The sequence below is a fragment of the Phoenix dactylifera genome, chromosome 15 (genome assembly GCF_009389715.1).
Source record: "Phoenix dactylifera cultivar Barhee BC4 chromosome 15, palm_55x_up_171113_PBpolish2nd_filt_p, whole genome shotgun sequence".
Classification (NCBI taxonomy): domain Eukaryota; kingdom Viridiplantae; phylum Streptophyta; class Magnoliopsida; order Arecales; family Arecaceae; genus Phoenix; species Phoenix dactylifera.
Window position 1 is genome coordinate 1,219,967 of NC_052406.1, and position 21,798 is coordinate 1,241,764.

General features: G+C 40.4%; 1 protein-coding gene across 1 annotated transcript; it reads right to left on the reverse strand.

Annotated features, from left to right (window-relative positions):
• Positions 1 to 503: 503 nt before the first annotated feature.
• Positions 504 to 17,553, reverse strand: LOC103719789 (transcription initiation factor TFIID subunit 4b-like). The gene is made up of 15 exons (XM_039134459.1): positions 17,235 to 17,553; positions 16,989 to 17,097; positions 13,456 to 14,015; positions 12,928 to 13,023; positions 11,829 to 12,733; positions 11,740 to 11,791; positions 3,385 to 3,521; positions 3,187 to 3,274; positions 2,936 to 3,071; positions 2,761 to 2,816; positions 2,630 to 2,686; positions 2,406 to 2,549; positions 1,461 to 1,526; positions 1,120 to 1,396; positions 504 to 984 (listed from the first exon to the last, which is right to left on the reverse strand). Exons 1-15 carry the CDS (start codon positions 17,271 to 17,273, stop codon positions 791 to 793), a joined length of 2,916 nt encoding a protein of 971 aa, XP_038990387.1. The 5' UTR covers positions 17,274 to 17,553; the 3' UTR covers positions 504 to 790.
• Between the last annotated feature and the right edge of the window lie 4,245 nt (positions 17,554 to 21,798).

Below are 21,798 nucleotides of genomic sequence, written 5' to 3' on the forward strand. Positions count from 1 at the left end.
AACACAACCCAAATAACCTTCACTTATAGGTATCTAAGTATATTTCTCTCTTTAGGACTTCCCTCTTACATCGCCGAGCCATCACCCTTATGGGTTGGAAACTTGGCGTTAGTATTTGGATCCAGATTGGCTCCTTTTAGTTCTCAGGTTAGCAGCCAAAATGTTTGAGGAAAGAAAAGAGTCCAATCATTGGGGCTTGTTCCTTGTTTTTTTTTTGACGAGGTTATATGTTGTATTTGGACTTAAAAGACTTTATGGACTATAATGGAGAAGCAACAAGCCTTCTTGTTTAAATTCCAAAAGATCATGGCATTCTAAAATACAGGCAGAGAAATTCTTTTCTTGCAATGCAACATGATCCAATGTATTTTAATAAGTCTAAAGACCAAGCACATCTTTGCGCATCCCACTCCCCCCCCCCCCCCCCCCCCCACAGTTGTGGTTTTCCCCTTTTTTTTTTGATAAATATAGCTCAATTAGCTCAGTTCTCTCTGAAAAAAAAGGAAACAAGAAAAGTGTGACTGCCAAAAGTTGCAGCACTTCAATTATGACAATTACCACAAGCATAATTATGGAAGGGTGGAGTCTCCCATTCTATTCCCTCCTTAATTACCACAAGCATCTACATACTCAGCATTACAAAATGATCCATGAGCACCACAAATATTACAGCACTTCAATTATGGCAAATGACATACAACATAATTATAAGAAACCATAAGATCTAGCGGATTCCCATATCTCTGACCATATAATCTTCAGGATGGTGCTATTGAATGCCAACTTCAACCTATTCTGCTGCAGAATCACCAGATAGTCTCTCATATAGTCGATAGATCAAAGCTGATTTAGACATCTGAGGCTCCCTCTCAAGGACTGCAATCACATCCTTGATAGAAATGTTGCGTGCCACTTTTGGATGGGAGACTGCCACTGGGCTTCTCCCCAATTTTCTCATGCCCCCTAGGACATCGAATAGAAATTCTACATTCATCAGTAGGTCGATCTTTTTTATTGGGATAGAGGACACCCGCCCAGCCCACGTTGAACTGCGGGCTACACCTACCATTTACAAGTAATTCTTTAAGACAGTAAAGGAAAAGAATGCCTTACACTTACCAGATATAGCTGCAGCAGACGAGCCTTTCTTTTCAGCTTCTTGCTGTTCTCTCGAACTTCTTCCAAAGCTTGACGCAGGCTTGCAAGTGGTAGTTTTACCAGGTTGGGAACCAGAGGCTCCATCCAGTCCTTCCCGTTTCTGCCGTGCTTGCTCAGCCATGAGTTGCCACTTTGAAAGCATATCATCTCCCCCAACTGCAGCTCGAGCAGCAACATTTGCAGCCGTCGTTCTCATCTTATCATCCTCTTCTTTGTTAGCCTGCATGAGGGAGAAATTCTGCAGCAGAAAAAGGATACAGACAACTCTCCCAATAAAGAACAACATTTTCAAAGAATGATACCTTAAGGGTCTTGGAACGCCCTTCATCCTTGTCCTTGTCAGCATCAGCCCCTGCATTCCCCTCCACCTGTGATCGCAGATAATGAAAATAGTGGCTCATGCAGATTTTGTTCAAAAAATAACATAAATAAAAGTTGAAGAAACACATTAAAGGGAAAAAGTTCAGGCAATATTTTGGCTTCTAAAGTGATTAATTTCATTCATAACCAAAACTAGTACCTAGATGCATAAATAAATGTGCAGGGATGCCTGATTCAGAGGTAAGGATCTCATTTTTGCGTGGAATGGAAAAACTTTCACAGACCAATGCTTTAAGTTTTCATTCAAGATTGAAGGTCATCTTTACTGAAAATGCTATGGTGAGTGTGGATATAGACAACTACAATATAGGTAAGTAATCACATTTATTGGCCACATGGACTGGCTATAATCTCTTACATCATACAGGTTGATAAATATATTAATCCACACCCAGTTACAGATGCTCCTGGCCTTCCTTCCTACATGGACTATTTCTTTTAACTTAAACAGTTCAATCTTCATATCTGCTCACTCTCTGTTCGTTCTGTTCTTGTCCTTTGTAGGCTGAACATATAGGGCTAACTATTCCACTTCAAATGTCATTGGTATTATTTGAAGAATTTTTTGGTGCTCACTTTCTTCACAACAAAATCATAAGAAGTTAACATAAGATCATAATTTCTTATATTTAAGTACATTTTAATTTTATCCATACTAAATCAAAATGAAACAAGCGTCAGACGAAAAAACACCTATACTTCTGTGCTTCGAAAGTAAAACAAAGATTTAACAGAAAAGCTTGAAACAAAGAAGCAAGGATCAAATAAAAATTACATGAACTTAATGGATTGTTCTGCTGAAGAAGAGAATAATGCCATGTAGAACAAAGTTCATTGAGGAATAATAAGACACTCAAACTACTCACTTCATTTAATTTTCGGAGCTTTTCAGCTTCTTCAGCCTGCTTTTTGTCCCACTCCTCCTTAGCTTTCTTGTTCATTAACAAAATCTGGCGCCGAACATCTGAAGTGATGACAAATCGATGACTTGTCTTCTCAATATCAACCCTCTGTTACAACTATAACATAATTAGAAAATGGAAGATAACAAACAGCTAAAATTAAGGGGTAAACAATATTAGGTTATTACCTGTTTCGATAGTCTTATTAGGTAACTTATCAAACCCCGCAAACGCTCCTCCATGCACTACAAAATAGGACCAATGAGGTTAGGACATAGATCAACCCAAAAGAAAAGGAAATTAATAGGTCTTATCTCACCATTGACAGGCAACGCTCCGCATCACTGTTTATAGTCTTTAAACCACATTTTGACACTGCCACAAAACACCACTAATCATTTACTTCATGTTCTATAACTTCCATTGCATCTTAATAATATTTTTTTATTTAAAAAAATGAAGTTGTATCTGGCTCAGGTAGAAAAATTAGTAACTGATATCTGCTAGCTTTTTCTGAAGAGGACCCTTCAGCAGAATCAACCGTTCTTCTTCTTCTTGTACAACTCTTCTAGTTGCTTCTGAAGCTCGACTCTCCTCTTTGGGGGCTGATAACAGTTGCTCTTCCTCTTCCTAAAATAATCAGTATGAAATTAAGTTTCCAGGTATGAATTATTTAACGATGAACTAAGTAAATAAGTAAAAGCATATATTTTCCATAAGGAAACACAAGGGAGAAAGTTCACACCCTCAGGTTAACTCCGCTTACGGCTGTAACATCATTTAGTTGTTCAATGCTTTGATCAAGTAATGCCCCAGTGGTCTTCTGCTTTTTGCTAATGGTATAATTTAAAAAATTTGTGGAAGTCATTAATAGAACTAAAACATGACATATGGAACAGATTGTATGAATGAAAAAACGACACACTAGAGACATGAGGCTAACCTGGACACAGGCGGGGAAGTGCCTAGTGCTTCATGTGGCTTCTTCTGGCCAGCTGATGGTTTCTTTTGGGCAGTTCTTGTAGTAGCTCCAGCCTGAAGTTGCGGGGTTGCAGATGAAGTCTGAGATTGTAACTGCTTCTACATTGTAATCAAAAGAATTTACCAGTTATTATTTCTAAGATAACTAATGTTGCATTGTATGAGAATACTGCCATTGTAAGAAAATGCAGCTTTGCACTGGTTAGAAGAAATAGCTGAAAATTTTTCTAATAATTTCAAGGCCAGTAGTACGGTAAATATTTTCTAGTAATTTAAAAGCCAATAGTTCAAAATTCAGGACACTATTCCATAAGTGTACTTCTAAAGATGTGTTTTTATTAAGGTGGTATAAGCAGTTCAAGATATTTGAAATGCCGAATGATGACATATTGATATTCAAGATCATGCAGGTGACAGTTTTAAATGGACACAGAAACTAGAGTTGCGTACAGACATCTGTGCATTTGCTTTGGCAATAGAAAAAAACTGTTGATTAAGTTTATTTTTTAATACTATAGAATTGTAAATGTTAAAAGATAATATTTGTTAAGGTGTTTTATCTTCTATATACGATTGACAAAGTGCTCCTTCATTGATAAGTTCTAACAAATTATTGTATTGCTATTGGTTTCAAATATTCCAATTGTTATGGCTACTTTTATGTGCCATACAAAGGTGCATAGTAGTAAATAAGCGGTGCTTGAATTGATTCTACAAAGTGGTCACAAGTATTCCATATGTTAAACTCCAGCAATTTTTAAACCTTATTTCTAATGAAAAATTTTGATTAGTATTTGAAGTCTCTGACATGTATGCTACTAACAAATACATGTCAAATGGATTCTTCAAGCTTGGTGCGAGACTCAATGGGTCCAAGTAAATCTGATAAGTGAGATTCTCCAGAATCAACATTCCATGTAAACCTCATGGTACTTGAGACTTCTAATTGATGCAATTAGAGATTTTTAGGATCTTTTGAGGGTTCTTGTAAGTCTGTGTGCACCTTTAGGGAAGCCAATCAGGGTGCAGATTAGCAAGCAACCTGTGGAAAGAGGCTCGACAATTATGTTTGGATGCCCGAGATGAACAGCGAGATGCCACTTGAATTAAGCTCCCTCTTGGGTGTGGATGTGTAATGTCTCTTTTTGTTATAGCTTATTACAATGCATTTTTGACCACCAAGAAAAAAGAAGCTATGTATATTTCTTATTAAGATAGTGTAATCAACAAACCAATTTATAGAAAGGAAAGCAGATCTGATAGATAAATCTCTCTTCATTAAACTGCTATTAATTATTAGCATGATTTAAAAGGCAATGATAACTTTGTCCTGCTGTTGAAGAAGAGAAGAACATCCCAAGTTGCGCAAAGCTCTTCCACAACTTTGCCCTTCTGTTTACGAAGGGAAGGACATCTAAATGTTTGCATAGCTCGTCTCCTTCAACAATTTGACCGCATTAGATAAGGTTAATAGCAATGTCCTTGAGTCTATTGCCTGCATGAGTACTCAGACCTAAAGAGGTAATGATGCTAATACTACTCCACAACGCACAAATATCTATTTCTGAAATCGAAGAATCAGAACAGCAGTCAAATGGCAAAAACCATGACTGAATTATTTCGGGCCAACATGGATAGTCAACAAAGAATAAAGAGGTAAAACTTATGGTCATGGATAGTCAACAAAGAATCAAGTGGTAAAACTTATGGTCTTTATAAATCGTACTGAAATGTGTTGCTCTTTGCCATATCTACAAAGTCGTAAGCATTTGACAACAGATAAGAGAAGTCTTTTTTCAAAAAGGAACTGCAAATTTTGAGGGAATTTTGTTGCTAGAAGTGAAAAGTCGTTCTAACTGATAGTAAGATACTATGTTAAAGATTGAATGCTATTCCAAATTGACCTTCTTAAGTTTTAATATTATAAAAAGCATTTAGTATTAATATTATTATTAGAAATCATAGTAAAAATGAACTCAATAAGCTACTTCAACCATCCCATGACACAAGAAGTTTCCTGGGTGGCATGTAGCACGGTTACTCGCCTCTGTTATATAAATAACCAAACATTACAATTAATTTACAACTATAATGAATGTAGTCCGGGACTAAAGTATCATGACATCCAAAAAATGTATGATGCAGACATTTTGACTGCTGTTGGCATGGGAAAATATGCAAGTCCTAAAGTTACACTACCTGCACGATAACATATACAAGCAAATTTGCTTTCTTCATCAACTTTAACATTAACTGCTTCTTATTTAAAAAAGACATGTTTCTAATACTCAAACAAGGTCTCTCAATTCATCTTAACAAATATAGCAACTTAAGACATCCACTTGGCAATAACTGATAAATACCTCATGAACAAATTATGTATTGTATAATTTAACCATAGAGTCACATGAACTACAATTAAATTAACAAAGGAGAAGCTTATAAGAAACTAAGGCCTTGTTTGTTTGCAGGACAGCAAACCCTGGTTAGATGTCCCTGAATCTCACAAACCCTCCAAGCATGGTATGCCATACTAGTTCAAATCGAGCGGTATGGGACGTACTGTTCCGGTTCGATATCGGTATCCAGTACAAGAGGCGCATCGACACTCAATACGACAAAAAAATTCCATACCATACCATGCCGACACTGTGCTAATGTGGCACCGGTACAGAGTAAGGTACCAAGACGGCAAACCTTGCCTAAATCCCTTATCCCTAAGTTAGTAAAAAGTGGTGTTTGATTGAATTTTGAGGGTTAGTGGAATAAGAAAAGAAAAGTTTGAAAAAATAAGAAAGTGAAGAGAATTATCTACAAACATCCCACCTTTTGAAAATGACCAGGTTATCTAACTTTTTAGCGCATAGACTGGATAAATTTAACCTCTAAAAACAACCCTCAGGTTTGTGGAATAATCCAGTCCTAGCTCACAGTTATCCTACAAGTAAACAGGGCCATATGACTTCTGGGAGAAGAAATAAAGGAACTGAACCTAGCCAAATAAAATAATTTGACAATTGGCTCATGCTAGCATGCATTAGCTTGCGTCAGCCTCTATAATGACATAGGAAACAATGTGCTACTGCTGTTACAACATAGTATGATAAGAGTTGGAACTTAGTTTAACTATAGAGTACAAAATGACTCAATTTAACCTACCCAAGGTAGATGTTAGTTATAGCCACATCAAGGTGGACACATGTCCACAGTTTTACTTGCAGACAATGTTTAGAATATTTCATGTTTTAGACATTTGATCTATGAATGATAATTGAGGTTTAACTAGTTTCTTTGATTATAATGATTATTCCATTATGGATGATGTGACATGTTCAACCTAGATTTTTTTCTAGTTTTATACATTTAATTTGGTTTTAGTTAAAAAAGTCAAAATAGGCGGATAGGAATGCTTAATCGCGTGCAGTATGAGGTGAACTCAATTATCCATTTCATGGCCCAATCACTAATAGATCTCTTTCTGGAGGAGGGGACCAGGCGAGTTGGTCTAAGGCACCAGATTCAAGTACTGGTTAATTTTTTCGAATTTATTCATTTAAGTTCTTGACAAATAATATTTTCTTTAATTTTTCTTTATTTTCCAATTTATTCATTTAAGTTTTGACGAAATATATTTTCTTTAATTGGTCCTTGAGTAGGTTAAATTGAATCATTCTGTGGTTAAACCAAGTTCCAACTCTCATCATACTATGTTGTAACAGCAGTAGCACATTCTTGCCTATGCTATTATACAAGCCAACACATACCAACATGATCCAATAGTTATATGCAACCCGGTATCATTCCAGCATCCATACACAATGGTACATCATATGACATGATGATACTGGCCAATGATTTTGGGAATTGATCAACTTGACAGAATCCCAATACATAACTTTGGAGCTTCACCTCATACAGTAGACATGGTCAACACTATCACTCATTGTATTGTCATTCTTCCACCTCTCTGGTTATCAATGCTATCATTAGTTTAAACACTTTCTAGCTATTTAAAGTTGATTCCTGAAAATAGAGGAAAATTTTGATGGTATAATCTTTGGTGAAATTTTTTCCGTCAATTCATGTATAGGATATACATCAAACAGTTTGCCCTTTAATAGAGTAATTGGTAAATAAGGACTCAAAAAGCCAACGTATTAGCAATGAAGATAATGGTTGATGGATATGGTATGGTTATGATAGATATTTCACTTTGTATATGTATAAGAATTAAAAAATCCAAATTATAGTTCTAGTGAAACATGGTGTTCTAGGTTACCCAGCAGATTAAAGTTAAATTCATATTTGAATAAATGATCTTATATGGGATATGCATACAGCATCATCGGAAAAAAAAAAAAACCTTGTATTACTTAAAATTTTGCAAGAGAGATCACCAATATCCACACGTATATCTTTTCCACTGCAACACTAACATCATTTGTGTCATAATGCATTTACCATTGAAATTCGAAGTTAATGATGCAGTCAACATAATATTTGAAGGAACAGCTGCAACCTGTTCATGAAAATGGTGCTTATAAATGCGCCTTTCTCCTTTGACATCATTATTAGTTACTGAGTAGATTTAGCATAGAGTATAGACTGGTGAGCTGCTTTTATGATGTTATGATTTAGCTCCTACAGGTGGGACTTCCCCTCCTATCTCAAAAAGAAATGATGTTATGACTTTGTATAATTTTTGTATCCACCATTTATTATGAGTAATTAAATAGTCAACAAGGGAACCATGATCTTAAAGGTCCTTAGAAAGTGGCACAGAGTCACATTGCAATGGGGCTTTGAAGAGTTTTTCTTTTTTCTATTTTTTAAGAATTATGGGGCACTAAGGAGTCACTAGTTGTTGAAAGGACATAGATATGATAGGTCACTGAAGAGTCCTCGAGATGTAGTCATAAACCAAGTATTTCAATGGGTCATTGATAAGTCACGTAGGGAAGTTAGCAAGTCATGGTATTCTCCTCCAATTAGAGGATGTAAAAATCTAAATTATGCTTTCTTTTCTTATCTTTGTTCCAACACCTTCTCTATTACATTCTTAGAACAGGAATTCAGGTCTTCCTATGATTGTCTTTACAAGGACATCCGCAAGTCATGGCAACCTCAGTAAACAAATTTATCAATAATTTTCTTTTCCTTATTCACCATTTATACCTTTTAAAATAAATTACTGTCTCTTAGAATCTTTAGTCATTCTTTGCACTTCAATACCAACAAAACTGAAACCTGAAAAACCTTGATATTCGTATTGACTTTTTTTTTTTTTTTTTTTTTGGGGGGGGGGGGGGGGGGGGGGAGGGGGGGGAGCTAATAAAACTTTTTAAACTTTGATCTTCTAAAAGTAATCTCATGATAAAATTATGGAAGTAGTTGTTACCAATTTTATTTTCTAAAATGTTTACTGAAAGTAGGGTATGCTGAACTGGTGCCGGAAGCCATATCGGTCGGCGACTAGACCAGTTCAGCTCGTTCGGTACCGTCTCGGTACCAGGCCCATACCAAGAGAGCCCACCCAGAGCTGGAGAAGGAGAAGAGACACAACGAGCGAGCAGGGGAGGAAGGGAGAAAGAGAGTCGCGGACTCCTGCGGAAGGCTGCAGGGGGCGTGGCGGAGGCCACTCCCCCGCGGCCCTCTGCAGGCGTCCGCAGCGGCTGCTTCTCCCTCCCGCTCACTCGCTGTTTCTCCCTTTCTTCCCCGGCTCCGGCACATACCGATTTCCACGGCGAAACCATACCGGTAGGGCACCGGACCAGTCCGGTAAGGGCTGAATCGGCCCGTACTTTTCGGTTCAGCATATCATAACTGAAAGATATAAACATGTCACTCCTTTTAATTTGGGTTCATCAACTAAATTATTGAATTGTTACAAATGTGTGGACCACTTGTCTTGTTATTTGCATGCATGCATGACGCCTCCCATTGCATAATACATCAGCATGACAATTGTTTTAAATTTTGTGGTACAATGATTGAATAAAAGCATATAGAAGTATCTCTCTTTGGAATGTATGCACAATGCGCCGATGGAGGCCAATTTTAATTTCGAGGTCATATATCTGACATATACCCTCCAGCTAAGCTGGAATCTTCCAAAGATGAGAAACACTTGATGATCCTCAACTACTGAACTTCCACCTATGGTACCCCAGTTATCATAATTTACAAGAACTAATAAAAGTTCATAACATTCAACTCATGCATGTTTTCTGCCAAATTTCGTTATTTTTCCTTTGCCTTTTCTTGTTTCTGTCTCTTGCTAAAATCTTTGGATAACAAACAACTCTCGACTTACAAAAATAATCATCCTAATATATACAACCTTGAATGAAAGCTTGGAATTATTACCTTCAATATGAGATCACTGGCATAGTATATGGTAAAGGGTTAAATTCCAAAGGGACCTTTAAGTGGTAATGATCCAGTATCTTAATATATAAACAGCACTTCAAATTAAACATAATAAGGTTTTATTTGTTATTTGTCTTTTGCTTTCTCCTCTTTCAATAGCAAAATGAAAGAACTTCTAAAACCAAAAAAGATATGATGCCTTCATTGAAGACATTTCTTCTAAATTCCAGTTTTTTACTTTAAATCCAGTAAGTATGCAAGAATGATATTGCCAGCAGTCCAAAAAGTGAATGTATGCATAAAATGTGCCCCTAACAGTTTGAGATATATTTTCAAAAAAAAAAAGAGCTATACTGCAGTAGGTATTTGCAATGGGAACCACAAATAAAGGAGCACTACTGACTTCAACAACTCCAAAAATGGAAGTGGTTAACACCACAACATGATGCACAAGGCACCTAAAACCGCCAGATATATTCAATTCTTTAAGATCGGAGGAACATGTGGTCAAACCGAACAGTTCGGTTTGACCACATGTGCAGGAGAACAAAGTCTTATTATTTCATCTCCTCTCAGGCTCTGCCACTTCATACTTTTTCTTCCTCCCAATGTTTGCCAAACCAAATCACCTGGTACAAGGCGTACCAAACTGAACCAGTCTAGAACCAGGTCAATGCAGCAATTCAGTTTGGGACTCAATGCGAATTGACCCGAACCACTTTGAACCAAACCAAACCACCTGGTTTGGCTCGATTTTGAGTGGTTCGACTCGATTTGGGAGCGGAACAAGCCCAGTTATCCTGAAATCCCCACCCCAGTTGTCGCTCGATCGTGCTTACCTGTGCCATCCTTTTGCTCACAATCCTTCGCAAGGTTGAGACCCTCGCTCGCTGCTAGAATTTTCAGCTTTTCGTCACCACCACTATCAATGCCCCGGCCCTACAGTCTGCCATCGGCATCCTTCTTGTTGTCTCTATCTCTGATGTCGCCCTCCGCACCTTTTGCAATAAGGGCTTCAAACCACCACTGCCAACTTCGCCCTAGTGGTTCCCCTAAGATTCTTGTATCCAAAACTCTTAACCCTCTGCTGGTTGCTACTCCTCTATGGAGGAGAGGCAGTCACCATCAGCAGTAGTGGCTATGCTTGGAGATATGGCATAGCAGTAGATGCAAGCCACATGAACTGGTTGGTGTTACAAAGGGCAACAGCGGCGACGATATGGCGGTCCTTGGCTATCCATTGCCCATGTGTCATCGGCACGACCTGTCCATGATGGGAAGAGCCAGGAAGGAGAGAGGGAAAAACATGTGCAAAGGCAATGATAATATATGAAGTTAGGTTTAGAGCCTTAAAAATATCTCTTGCGAAGAGGAGAAAACCGATGGTAAAAAAGAACATAAGAATGGCAAGAAGGGTAGGAAGAAGAAGTACAGCGGAAGAAGGGTTGAATAATTTTTTTTCTCCAATTGGCCAATTGAAACGAACCATTCGGTTTGAGAAATGCCTTCCGATAGGATTAAGAAATTGGACTAGTGCCACAGTTTTAGGTTCCCTTCTATTGAGGCAACAACATCATGATGCAGTGTAAAACGCACCCCCCCCCCCCAAACAAAAAAAAAACGACTACAAATTATTATATTATGAACTATACAATTGATTCATAGAAGCTTTGATCGCTAAATACAGAATTGGACAACAATGCATGCAATGTCACAATATATATATATATATATATATATATATATATATATATATATATATATATATATAACAAAGACCTCATTGACCAAAACCAATGTTTTCCAATATTGACTTTTTGATGCTCTCAACTATAAATTCAGAGTTCCAGGTCAAAAGACTTCAAGAGATACAGCTGATTAAAATGCTTAGCCTCAAAGGATGAAGATCAATGTTGTATTAAACATAGAAGTAATGGTAAATGCTAACCTGCATGGTTTGGTCCCCTTGGATTGCCATGGGACTTGAAACCTGAGCTTTACTTCCCATCATGCTTGCAGGTGTAGAATATCCCAGTTTAGATGACTGTTTTTTCCAAAGTTTCCTCCTTTGATGATTCAAGATTTTGATTTCCTTGGTTACTATGGATTGAACCAAATGAAGAGCTCTCTGGAGTTGTGAATTGAGACTTGTGAGGAGGTTCAGATGGTTGATCAGCAACTTCTTGTTTCATGTACGGCATTGGCGGGAAAGCACTGCTCCTCTGCTCTTTGTTTGCTGATAATTGCCATGCCACTGGATTATGTTGTGATGCTGCATGGCTTGTCAAAGATCCACTTTGTAGTCTCTTAGTTTCCTTGGTAGTATTTTGCACTTCAGATTTAGGCATGTTCATTACATTCACAGTCTGAGTTGGCCCCAGTTGTGTCATAACCACTCCCTGAGTATGTGGAGCTGGCCTCATAAGTGAATCCTGAGTTTGTGATATAAGAGAAGTTGTTGCACAACTGATAGATGGCCTAGGATATGAATGGGCATGAAAATTACTTTGAGTGCTTCCATACATTGAGAAAGATGTCTGTGGAAGTTGTGTGTGTTGCTGCTGCTTGTTAACTGCTTGGAGTGAATTCATAGAAATGTCTCTTTCTGGATTCATTGTATTCACGTTACCAGGAAAATTCTGGGTAACATACCCCTTCCCATCTGACTTGTTCTCAATTTCTCGAGACTTCTGAATATTGCTCTCAAGGTTTGAAGTATCAATCTGCATTTGGACTGTTGAAAGAGGAGCATAAGGCTGGCGTGGAGGAGATCTGGGGCCTTTCTGCTTCTGAGATGATGGTGTTAAATGAAGAGGTGGAACTGCCTGTGACTCAATGAACTGTTGAGCACCACCAGCCAAAATCTGCTGAGAGGAAGCTTGAGTCTGTAAGGAGTATTGGTTTGGATTTGTTTGTGGATTTCGAGATGACTGGGCATGAAGCTGCCGGCAAATTTTAACAAAAGCAAATTGTGAAAAAGAATTAAATATATTTCAATACCAGAACAATAAGTGTGTGGCATCTTTATGGACTGGCATCATAAATCTTCTACAATGAATTATGCTAATCAAGGATCATGAACTCCAAGATTATTAAATTTAAAACAACCAAAAGTCCATAAAATCAATTTACTTGCCTGCATTTGAACTTTCTGAGCTGCCTGCCTAAGCATCTGGTCCCCAACAATATTCCTTATGACCCTTAAAAAGTCTTCTTTGCTGACTTCATTAGTCTAGGTAAAACAACAAGTGCAATGCAAAATCAAGCCGAGCTGTGGAAATAGATCAATTTATGGAAAGCAGTTAACTTACAGCATGTCCGCATAATTCTCATACCTCTCACTGAAAGTTAAATTCCAGATTTTGTCAGGGAGGTTGGGGGAAGTGGTTCTTAATATTGCTGCAAATTTTCAAGTTATTCACTAAACAATTCTTATAATTTCCTAAATTATATAAATATGTTCAGTTCACCATCATTTTCTCATCTTTTTCTATTGCACCTTCAGAAATTTCATAGATGCAACGTTTATCCAACTCCCTGGTTTTTGCAGGTCATATATAATCTTGCCAAACTAGTTCTGAAATCTCAGTCTTGACTTAATGACCACGACTCCAGCTAAGTAGTAGAGAATAAAAATCGAGAATAAGAATGTCAAAAGACCCACCCTCAGTTTTGCGAATATGGACATAAGCTGCATGGATCTGTCTTTATCAAGGTGAGGGCGTAAGATTGGAATCAACATATGGAATGGTATGCTAGAATTAACTTTCGTCCTCCTCATAGAACTGTTTGCTTGGTTAGTAGCTGGTGCTTGTTGACTATTCAACTGTTGCAGTGTATGCTGCTGCTGGATCCCAGAATGCTGAGTAATGTCATGTTTTGGGCCCCGAACAGTAGTTTGCTCAGATGTGTTGGCCTGCTCTTTTTCAACGAATTGAAGGGGATTTGGTTCTGACTGTTGCTGCTGGTTATCAGAATGAGAATGTTCTTGTTGCAACAGCAACCGGTCATGTTCTGGTTGGCTGTTTACTTGTTGATCTTGATCTTTGGTACCAGATTCTTGCCGTACCAGCTCTGTTTGAGATGCCTGCTGCTCTAAGGACTGCAAATGCTGTTGTTCTTCTTGTTGGATTTGCTGACCAGGATTGTCCTCCTGCATAGAAGTTCCCCATTGTCCTAGTATTTGTTTTGATGCAGAACTGCTCCCTTGGGATGATACTCCAACTGATATCATGTAAAGGTCAAAACTGATAATAAGTTAAAACAGTACTAAAAAATAACTAAAATAAAAAGCTGAAACACATTATGGAAGATTAAAAATAAATAAATAATATCACTTTTCAGTAAAGTTGTACCATATCGAAAAGTAGACAGAGTCATCCAGTCAAGCTTAACATAAACCATGCTGTCAATTGGTGCATATTAACTGTGATGAGAAAAAGGTTACCATAGCTAAAAGTGTAGGAGTAACTTTTTGCTACATAACCACTATACAGGCCTCAATATGAAAGACAGATCTGGCAAGGCCATCATTAAGTGCCCATTACACTTTCTGCAGAATTCCATAGTGATTGGGTCATTCGCATTTAAAGTGACATATAATAATACTGGAAAAAAATGCATTATCCAAATAAAAGGTTATGGCAGCATGGCGTTGATCTTAATGATAGCTTTGGCCCAATTGTCATCAAAAACAATCAAAATTATCTCCTTTATTTTGACCCATGACCATCAGCATGTGTGACATTTACTCAGAAGCTCCAATTTTCTGGACCTTCAAAGTGCCCATTTTTTTGGGACACTTAAAATGACATTACACTCTGTGGCATTCCAAAAATGGAGTATCCTGTCTATGTCAGCTAGAAATAGCAGCATCTGGCACAGTTTTTTGAAGTGTCTTGGCAAGAAACACCTTATCAGAATTGATGAGACTTGAATTCTCAACTGCTTACTACTGACTAGTCAATCTACTCTAGATGTCATCATATTTTGACAATTTTATGCATTTCTATTTTTTCTGTTGTATTAGCTAGAAGTGTTGCATGCCTGGGTCTTCTTGAGGTAATTGTAAGAAGCTAGGGGCACTTGGATCAGAGAGATAGAACTGGAAACAGGATTGGATTGGAGAGACAATCATGTGATTTTGTGTGTGGGGAATGTTAGGTGGTAGCTGAGGACAAGAGTGAGATCCAGTTGTTAAGGAAGAGATGGAGGGAAGGGACTAGGTCAGTTGATTAGGAAAAGCATAGAGGAAATAGGGGATGAGGGCATTTTATAAGGCAGGAATCTTCCCCTTCTTAAAGAGCACCAAAAGTTAGACAGTTATGCTTCTTATGATTTTTTTTTTTTTTACTTTTTTGAAATACAGAATTCAGATTTCTCTCTTTCTTATTTTCCTTGTTGGATGCAAAATCTTCATCATTTTATTGACATGATAAGATATTGATCTTTATTTAACTCTAAATTGTGAAATTCTGTTATTAGTTGGGCACTCCAGAAAACCTTGTTGACATATCTGATCATTTATGTTATTTTAATCCAAGCCAATTTAGATGTTTATATCCTTATTCCTTTTCAATATCTATAGTAAGCATGTTTAAGCACCGAGCTTGAATGTCTAAAAAAAGAAAAAGTTAAAAAAGGGACAAGAAAAGTTATTCTTTAGTCAGCTCAGTCTGCTATCTCTTGAAGTACATTGTGTTCTCTCTTTAAGCATTTGTTTCTTTTATTGTGAAATAAAAAATGGTAAAGTCTCTCACAAGCTCAAAAAAAAAATAGCAAAATTGAAAACTATTTAATGACAATAACTGTAATCAGTTTTATGTTATAATCATTGCTACAGTTCCCACTAGAAATATTATGATCAATTTTTTCCTCCATATGGCAGAAGGACTTCAATTTTATTATATATATTTACATTTTTTATTAATAAAAATTTGAACTCTTTTATAAGTAAACCTCCATTAATGCATTGAGTTTCCCCAGCCCCAAGATAAAAATCCTAGCTCATACCCTACAGATAATATTGAGCATGCAGCCATTGCTAGACAAGCACACTCTAGATACCTCAACAATGAGTCTGATGCATTAATCAAGAAGTCTAACATTAAAAAAAAAGTGAAGATTTTTCTTTGCGGTAGTACAGATTAAAACAAGGTAAGCTGTTGTTCAGAGAAGAAACTAGAATGATTTGCCAAGAGCAAAAGTGTTAAACAAAGAATTAGAATCTTGCACATCACGAAGAGGAAGATAAATCTGTCAACACTGGTAAGATGAGCAATAGACAATTTCCTTGAAGATACGTTTCACTAAATGGCAACCAAACAAGGCACTCCTTGCCTCAGTTCATAACCATGATAGCAACTCCTTAAAATTCCCAAAAACCCCTCAACAAGCTTCCACAAAAAAAAAATAGAGATGCCACTGAAAGCCAACTGGATAATGCTATTCTTGCCATTTCTGGAACCATAAACATACCCTCCAATTTCATGCAAGTGGGCTTGAATCCAAACTGCCATCCACATCTTAGTAGAAGATTTACATACATGTCAATCTAAGCTCTAAATTTAAAGAATCTATCAAGAATACAATTGAATTTACAACAAATTAATTTCTTGCTCGAGAACTCTGTAAAATGTTTATCCAAGGGGTTGCCTATAACATAAAAGAATTGGCTGCACACCCTGTGATTTTTGCAGATTGATATCAGAAAGTCCTATACTATGATCATCTTTTCAGCCGCTGCATTCCAAATCCTTCTCCTCAATGAATCCCTTCTATATTTGGGCATCTGATAAGTTCCTTTTTAAGGTCATAAGTCCATTATGACAGCTAACCTTGTAGACCTCATTTATGAAATCCATTCCCCCTCGGCCCCTCCGATGCCTTGCGCCATTTCAAATCATTCCTCATCAAATAAATTGCAAACCCATTTTACAAAAAGTACAGGAGCAGGTGAGATAACAATTCCTTCCACCTTATAGTACGTTTACTGACTCCTCATTAAACCTGTTCCTCCAGCTAATTGGCATTTAAGAAGCTAAAATTTTGTTTTTATTAAAGAAGAAAAGGAGACAATTTCGTAATGATCTGTGTAGTCCAAGAAGCCATCAAAATTTTAGTTTTCTTCAGAAAAAAGAGACTGAACTGAAGCAAGAAAACCTGATGAAAGCATGAAACAATGGATGGGTATTTTACCGGTATCGGGCTCCGAGGGCTGGGAGAAAGCAGCAGCATCGCCTCCGATATCCCGATTCAAGGCAGCTGTGAATGCCTCCACATCCGCCCCGGAATGCATGCTCTCGTCCTGCTCGCAAACATGAAAACAATCTTAGGTTAAAATACTCAGCAATTTGGACAAAATTTGGAGTAAAATGTTCTAATAGGCTCGCATTGAGTGAGGATTTAGCATGAAAGAACTAAGAGAGCGAAGAGGATAAGAACCACATCGTCTTCGAGGAGCTTCATGATGGATGGATCCATAGCGGCGAGCCTTGGATTTTGGGGGAGCGGAGCGTTGTGTCGGGGCCGGACAAAGTCTTCAAGCTCGTTGGGGTTTGAAGGTGGCTGAGGTTTCGTAGGCGCCTAGGATCGGAAGCTGGACATTGCTTCCGATCATGGCAGCTCGGCGAGGGTCGGGGCCGGAAACAGCCTCGCCCGACAGGGTTTGCCGATGGGGCAGCGGCTTGCTGCAGGCTTTGGAATTCGATCCTTGTAGACGCCGTCGGTCACAGCTCGAGCCGCGCAATTGAGGGGCACGTGTCACATTCGCCAAATGGAATATGGATTGGATGGCTACTGATTCATCAATCAATGATTATTTGCCGTGGAATTCTTTTTTATTTGTTCAATAGCACAAAAATGTATTCGAGAATATTTTGGAAAAGTGATTTTAGCAAATATATATATATATATATATATATATATATATATATATATATATTGGAAAAGTGAACAAATATCTCCTGATTCCAGAATGATAAATATAAAAATAATTAATTAATTGGCAGCCTCTAGTCTCCCTTTTTTTTTTTTTTTTTTGGTTAAAAAGCCTCCAGTCTCCCTCGGAAACCATATCCAACTCCTTTCTTGACCCGTCCTCCAGGTCTTCCCAAGATTGGCCTTATAAATACATGCATACAAACATATGCACGTTCATAGATGTTATATTTCAGAATCTACAAAAAATGGTGACTATTTTTTTTCTTATACAGAAAATAGTATATTACTAGCATATACAAGGATTTGAATCCTATATACATGTGGAATCTGAATATAATTTTTGTCATTAATAAGCACTCATGACGAAAAATTTATATTGAAAATATAATTTGAATTACTAATAGTGTTTATAGTACTGGCGTACTTCGTATACAAGTTGAGCTCCCAGATATAGTAGAATACAACGATAAAATCTATGATTATGGAAAATATACGAAAGACCAGATATAGTATAATACAATAACAGAATCTTATGATTTGGTACAAATACTAAATTTAAATATGACAACCACATTCAATAATTTTTTGAGATTGATCTGAGCTGATATAGCAAAATTATACATGTTGTTGCTGGTGGTCCAAACCGAGAACGATTGGCACAGCGGTGTGAACGGGGTTCCCTTGGAGTTGGGTTGGTTGCGCTCCACCTTCCACCGGGAAACCTGCAAGCAAGCCTCGCACCACCACTGGGGTAGTGGGGGCCCTCCGACGATCAAGTCAGAGAGGATTGAAGGAGAAGGAGAGATAGCAGTAGCAGGTAAGAGAATGCTCTGGAAAACTTTTTCTTACCTCCCCCCTTCTCCCCCCAGCCGCATATATACCAGGCTGGGGGGTCCTTCTGGGGGGTTGGTCATCGTGTAGCACGATGGAGCTGCCACTGACATGGCCGTTACAGGGCGTCGTGGGGCAGCGCTGGGTACGGCCATGACAGGGCGTAGTGGAGCTCCGCTTTGTACGGCTGTTACAGGGGATCGTGGAGCAGCGCCGGATACGACCGTTGCAGAGAGTAGTGGAGCAGAGGGCCGCGGCGTGCTTCAGGGGAACAGCCTGTCGTTGTCGAGAGATTACCGACTCGGGGTCGGCTGCTGCCCTCCCGGGGATCTTCCGCATCTGTCTCGGGGCCGGGAGGTCCTCCCGCCCCTTGATCTCCATAAGGATCTGGGCCCGGGGAGTCAGGAGAGGGGTGTACCGGTTGAAACGTCGGGGCGGAGAACGAGGGCGTGGGGGGCCGTGGTTCCTCGCCGGCGACGGGCTTCTGCGCCGACGCTGGGGCGTCAGGCTCCTCCTCTGGCGTGCCTCTTTTCGCCTTTTCTTCCCAAGCTTTGGAGGGATCTCGGTGGCCTCCTTGCTCCGGTGGGCGGCCGCCTCCTCGGCGTCCGCATACTGGTTCGCCCGGGACAACAGCTCCGGGAAGCTCCTCGGCAGGCGTTTGTCCAGGGAGAAGGTGAGTCTGCCCTTCCGGAAGCCGCGCTTCAGGGCTGAAAGAGCTACCTCCTGGCTCAGGTTCCGGACCTCCAGCGTAGCCTTGTTGAAGCGGGTGAGATAATCCCACAGGCTTTCTCCCTCGTTTTGCCGAACATCAAAGAGGGAGTCGGAGACCAGTCGCCGCCGGCTACTGACGGCGAAATGAGTGATGAAGAGGCGAGTGAACTGGTCGAAGGACTGGATTGAGTTAGCCTCCAGGCCGGCGAACCACGCCCTTGCCGGGCCACGGAGGGTTGCTGGGAAAGCCTTGCAGAGGAGAGGATATGATGCTCCGTGGAGGAGCATAAGGGTCCTGAAACTCTCGACGTGATCCCGCGGGTCCGCTGCCCCGTCATAGGGCTCGATCGCCGGCATCTTGAACCCCGGCGGATTCGGGGTCCGCAGGATCCTCGAGGCTAGCGCCGGCTGGGAGGAGATCTCCAAGTCGGCGAAGGGATCTTTGGAATGGCCCTTCAGGACCTGGAGTTGTCGGTGGAGATCGTCCACCCGCCGGTCCAGGGAGCGCGACCGGTGGGCGGGAGACAAGGAGCGGCAGGAGGGAGACCGACTGGAGCGCGGGTTCCTCGAGGACTGGGGGGTCTGGGAATGCGCCCGGGTCCGCCTCTCGTACCCCGCGCAGCTCCGATGAGAAGGTCCCGGCAGAATGGAACGCGCTCGAGAATCCTCCTCGCGCCGGCGCTCCTCCCCATGGGAGAGGAAGGAGCGCGGGTTGAGGAGAGCAGGCGAACGCTCAGGCAGCAGCGGCTCCTGAGCTCGCTGCGGCGCCCGGGACATCACACCCTGCAGATTCTACACCGCCTCCGCGAGGGTGCGAACCTGCTGGGCTAGCTGGTCGAACTGAGCGGCTTCGACCGTCTGAATAGGCGGTGGGGCGGTGGAGTGTTGCTGAGAGCGCGTTGGAGATGCAGCGGCCTCCCGGCCGGAGGCGCGAGAGGCTCCGCGACCGGAAGCGTTGGAAGCTCCACGACCACCTCGCCGTGCCATTAAGATCGCTCTGAGATCCGGCCCTTCCTCTAGCGCCAACTGTTGCTGGTGGTCCAAACCGAGAACGATTGGCACAGCGGTGTGAACGGGGTTCCCTTGGAGTTGGGTTGGTTGCGCTCCACCTTCCACCGGGAAACCTGCAAGCAAGCCTCGCACCACCACTGGGGTAGTGGGGGCCCTCCGACGATCAAGTCAGAGAGGATTGAAGGAGAAGGAGAGATAGCAGTAGCAGGTAAGAGAATGCTCTGGAAAACTTTTTCTTACCTCCCCCCTTCTCCCCCCAGCCGCATATATACCAGGCTGGGGGGTCCTTCTGGGGGGTTGGTCATCGTGTAGCACGATGGAGCTGCCACTGACATGGCCGTTACAGGGCGTCGTGGGGCAGCGCTGGGTACGGCCATGACAGGGCGTAGTGGAGCTCCGCTTTGTACGGCTGTTACAGAGGATCGTGGAGCAGCGCCGGATACGACCGTTGCAGAGAGTAGTGGAGCAGAGGGCCGCGGCGTGCTTCAGGGGAACAGCCTGTCGTTGTCGAGAGATTACCGACTCGGGGTCGGACTGCTGGATCAAGGGGCAGCCGACTCGGGGTCGGGCTGCGAAGCCGAAGATATCCGACTCGGGGTCGGACTGCTGGATCAAGGGGCAGCCGACTCGGGGTCGGGCTGCGAAGCCGAAGATATCCGACTCGGGGTCGGACAGCTGGATCTAGGGGCAGCCGACTCGGGGTCGGGCTGCGAAGCCGAAGATATCCGACTTGGGGTCGGACAGCTGGATCAAGGGGCAGCCGACTCGGGGTCCGGCTGCGGAGCCGAAGATATCCGACTCGGGGTCGGATTACTGGATCAAGGGACTGCCGTAGTCTTCCTGGGTGCGCGTGCCGGTCACGTGGGGCGTGGCGGCTAAGTTCCCCCGTAACACATGTGATATGTGATAGTCGTAATATTAAATATCGTACATACTATAATATGTGAGATTGTTCATGATTCTAACAACTATAATACATGGTCATATGAAATATGAGAAAAATAGCAATTCGATCGAGCATACTCGTGAATTGACTCCTAGTAAATAAATGAATAGAATATGAGAAATATAGTAATTCGGCCAGGTACACTAGTGGCCCCTAGTAAATAAATAAATAGATTTTGAGCTTTTTTGTTGCTTATTAAAAGTTTATAACATGAATACCAAAACAGCTATGAACTATGCTAGGATCATTCAGTGCAAAAAAAAAAAAAAAAACTATGGTAGGATCTAATAGCATCTTTGTTGAATAACCTAGAATGAAAAGTCTTAATACAAAATATTTAACTCTTGCAAATAATTATAGCTATAGATTTTAGTATGAATCATGACGACCAACCATATTTATAATATTTATTTACTATTGAAAGGAATAAAGTATAAAAAAGATTCAAGGTCAACTCTCCCGACATCAGTTAAAGAATCTTAATACAAAATATTCAACTCTTGTGAATCATTTCAGCTATTAATTTTTTTAATATCAGTTAGTTGTGGATCATATCAAATGATCATA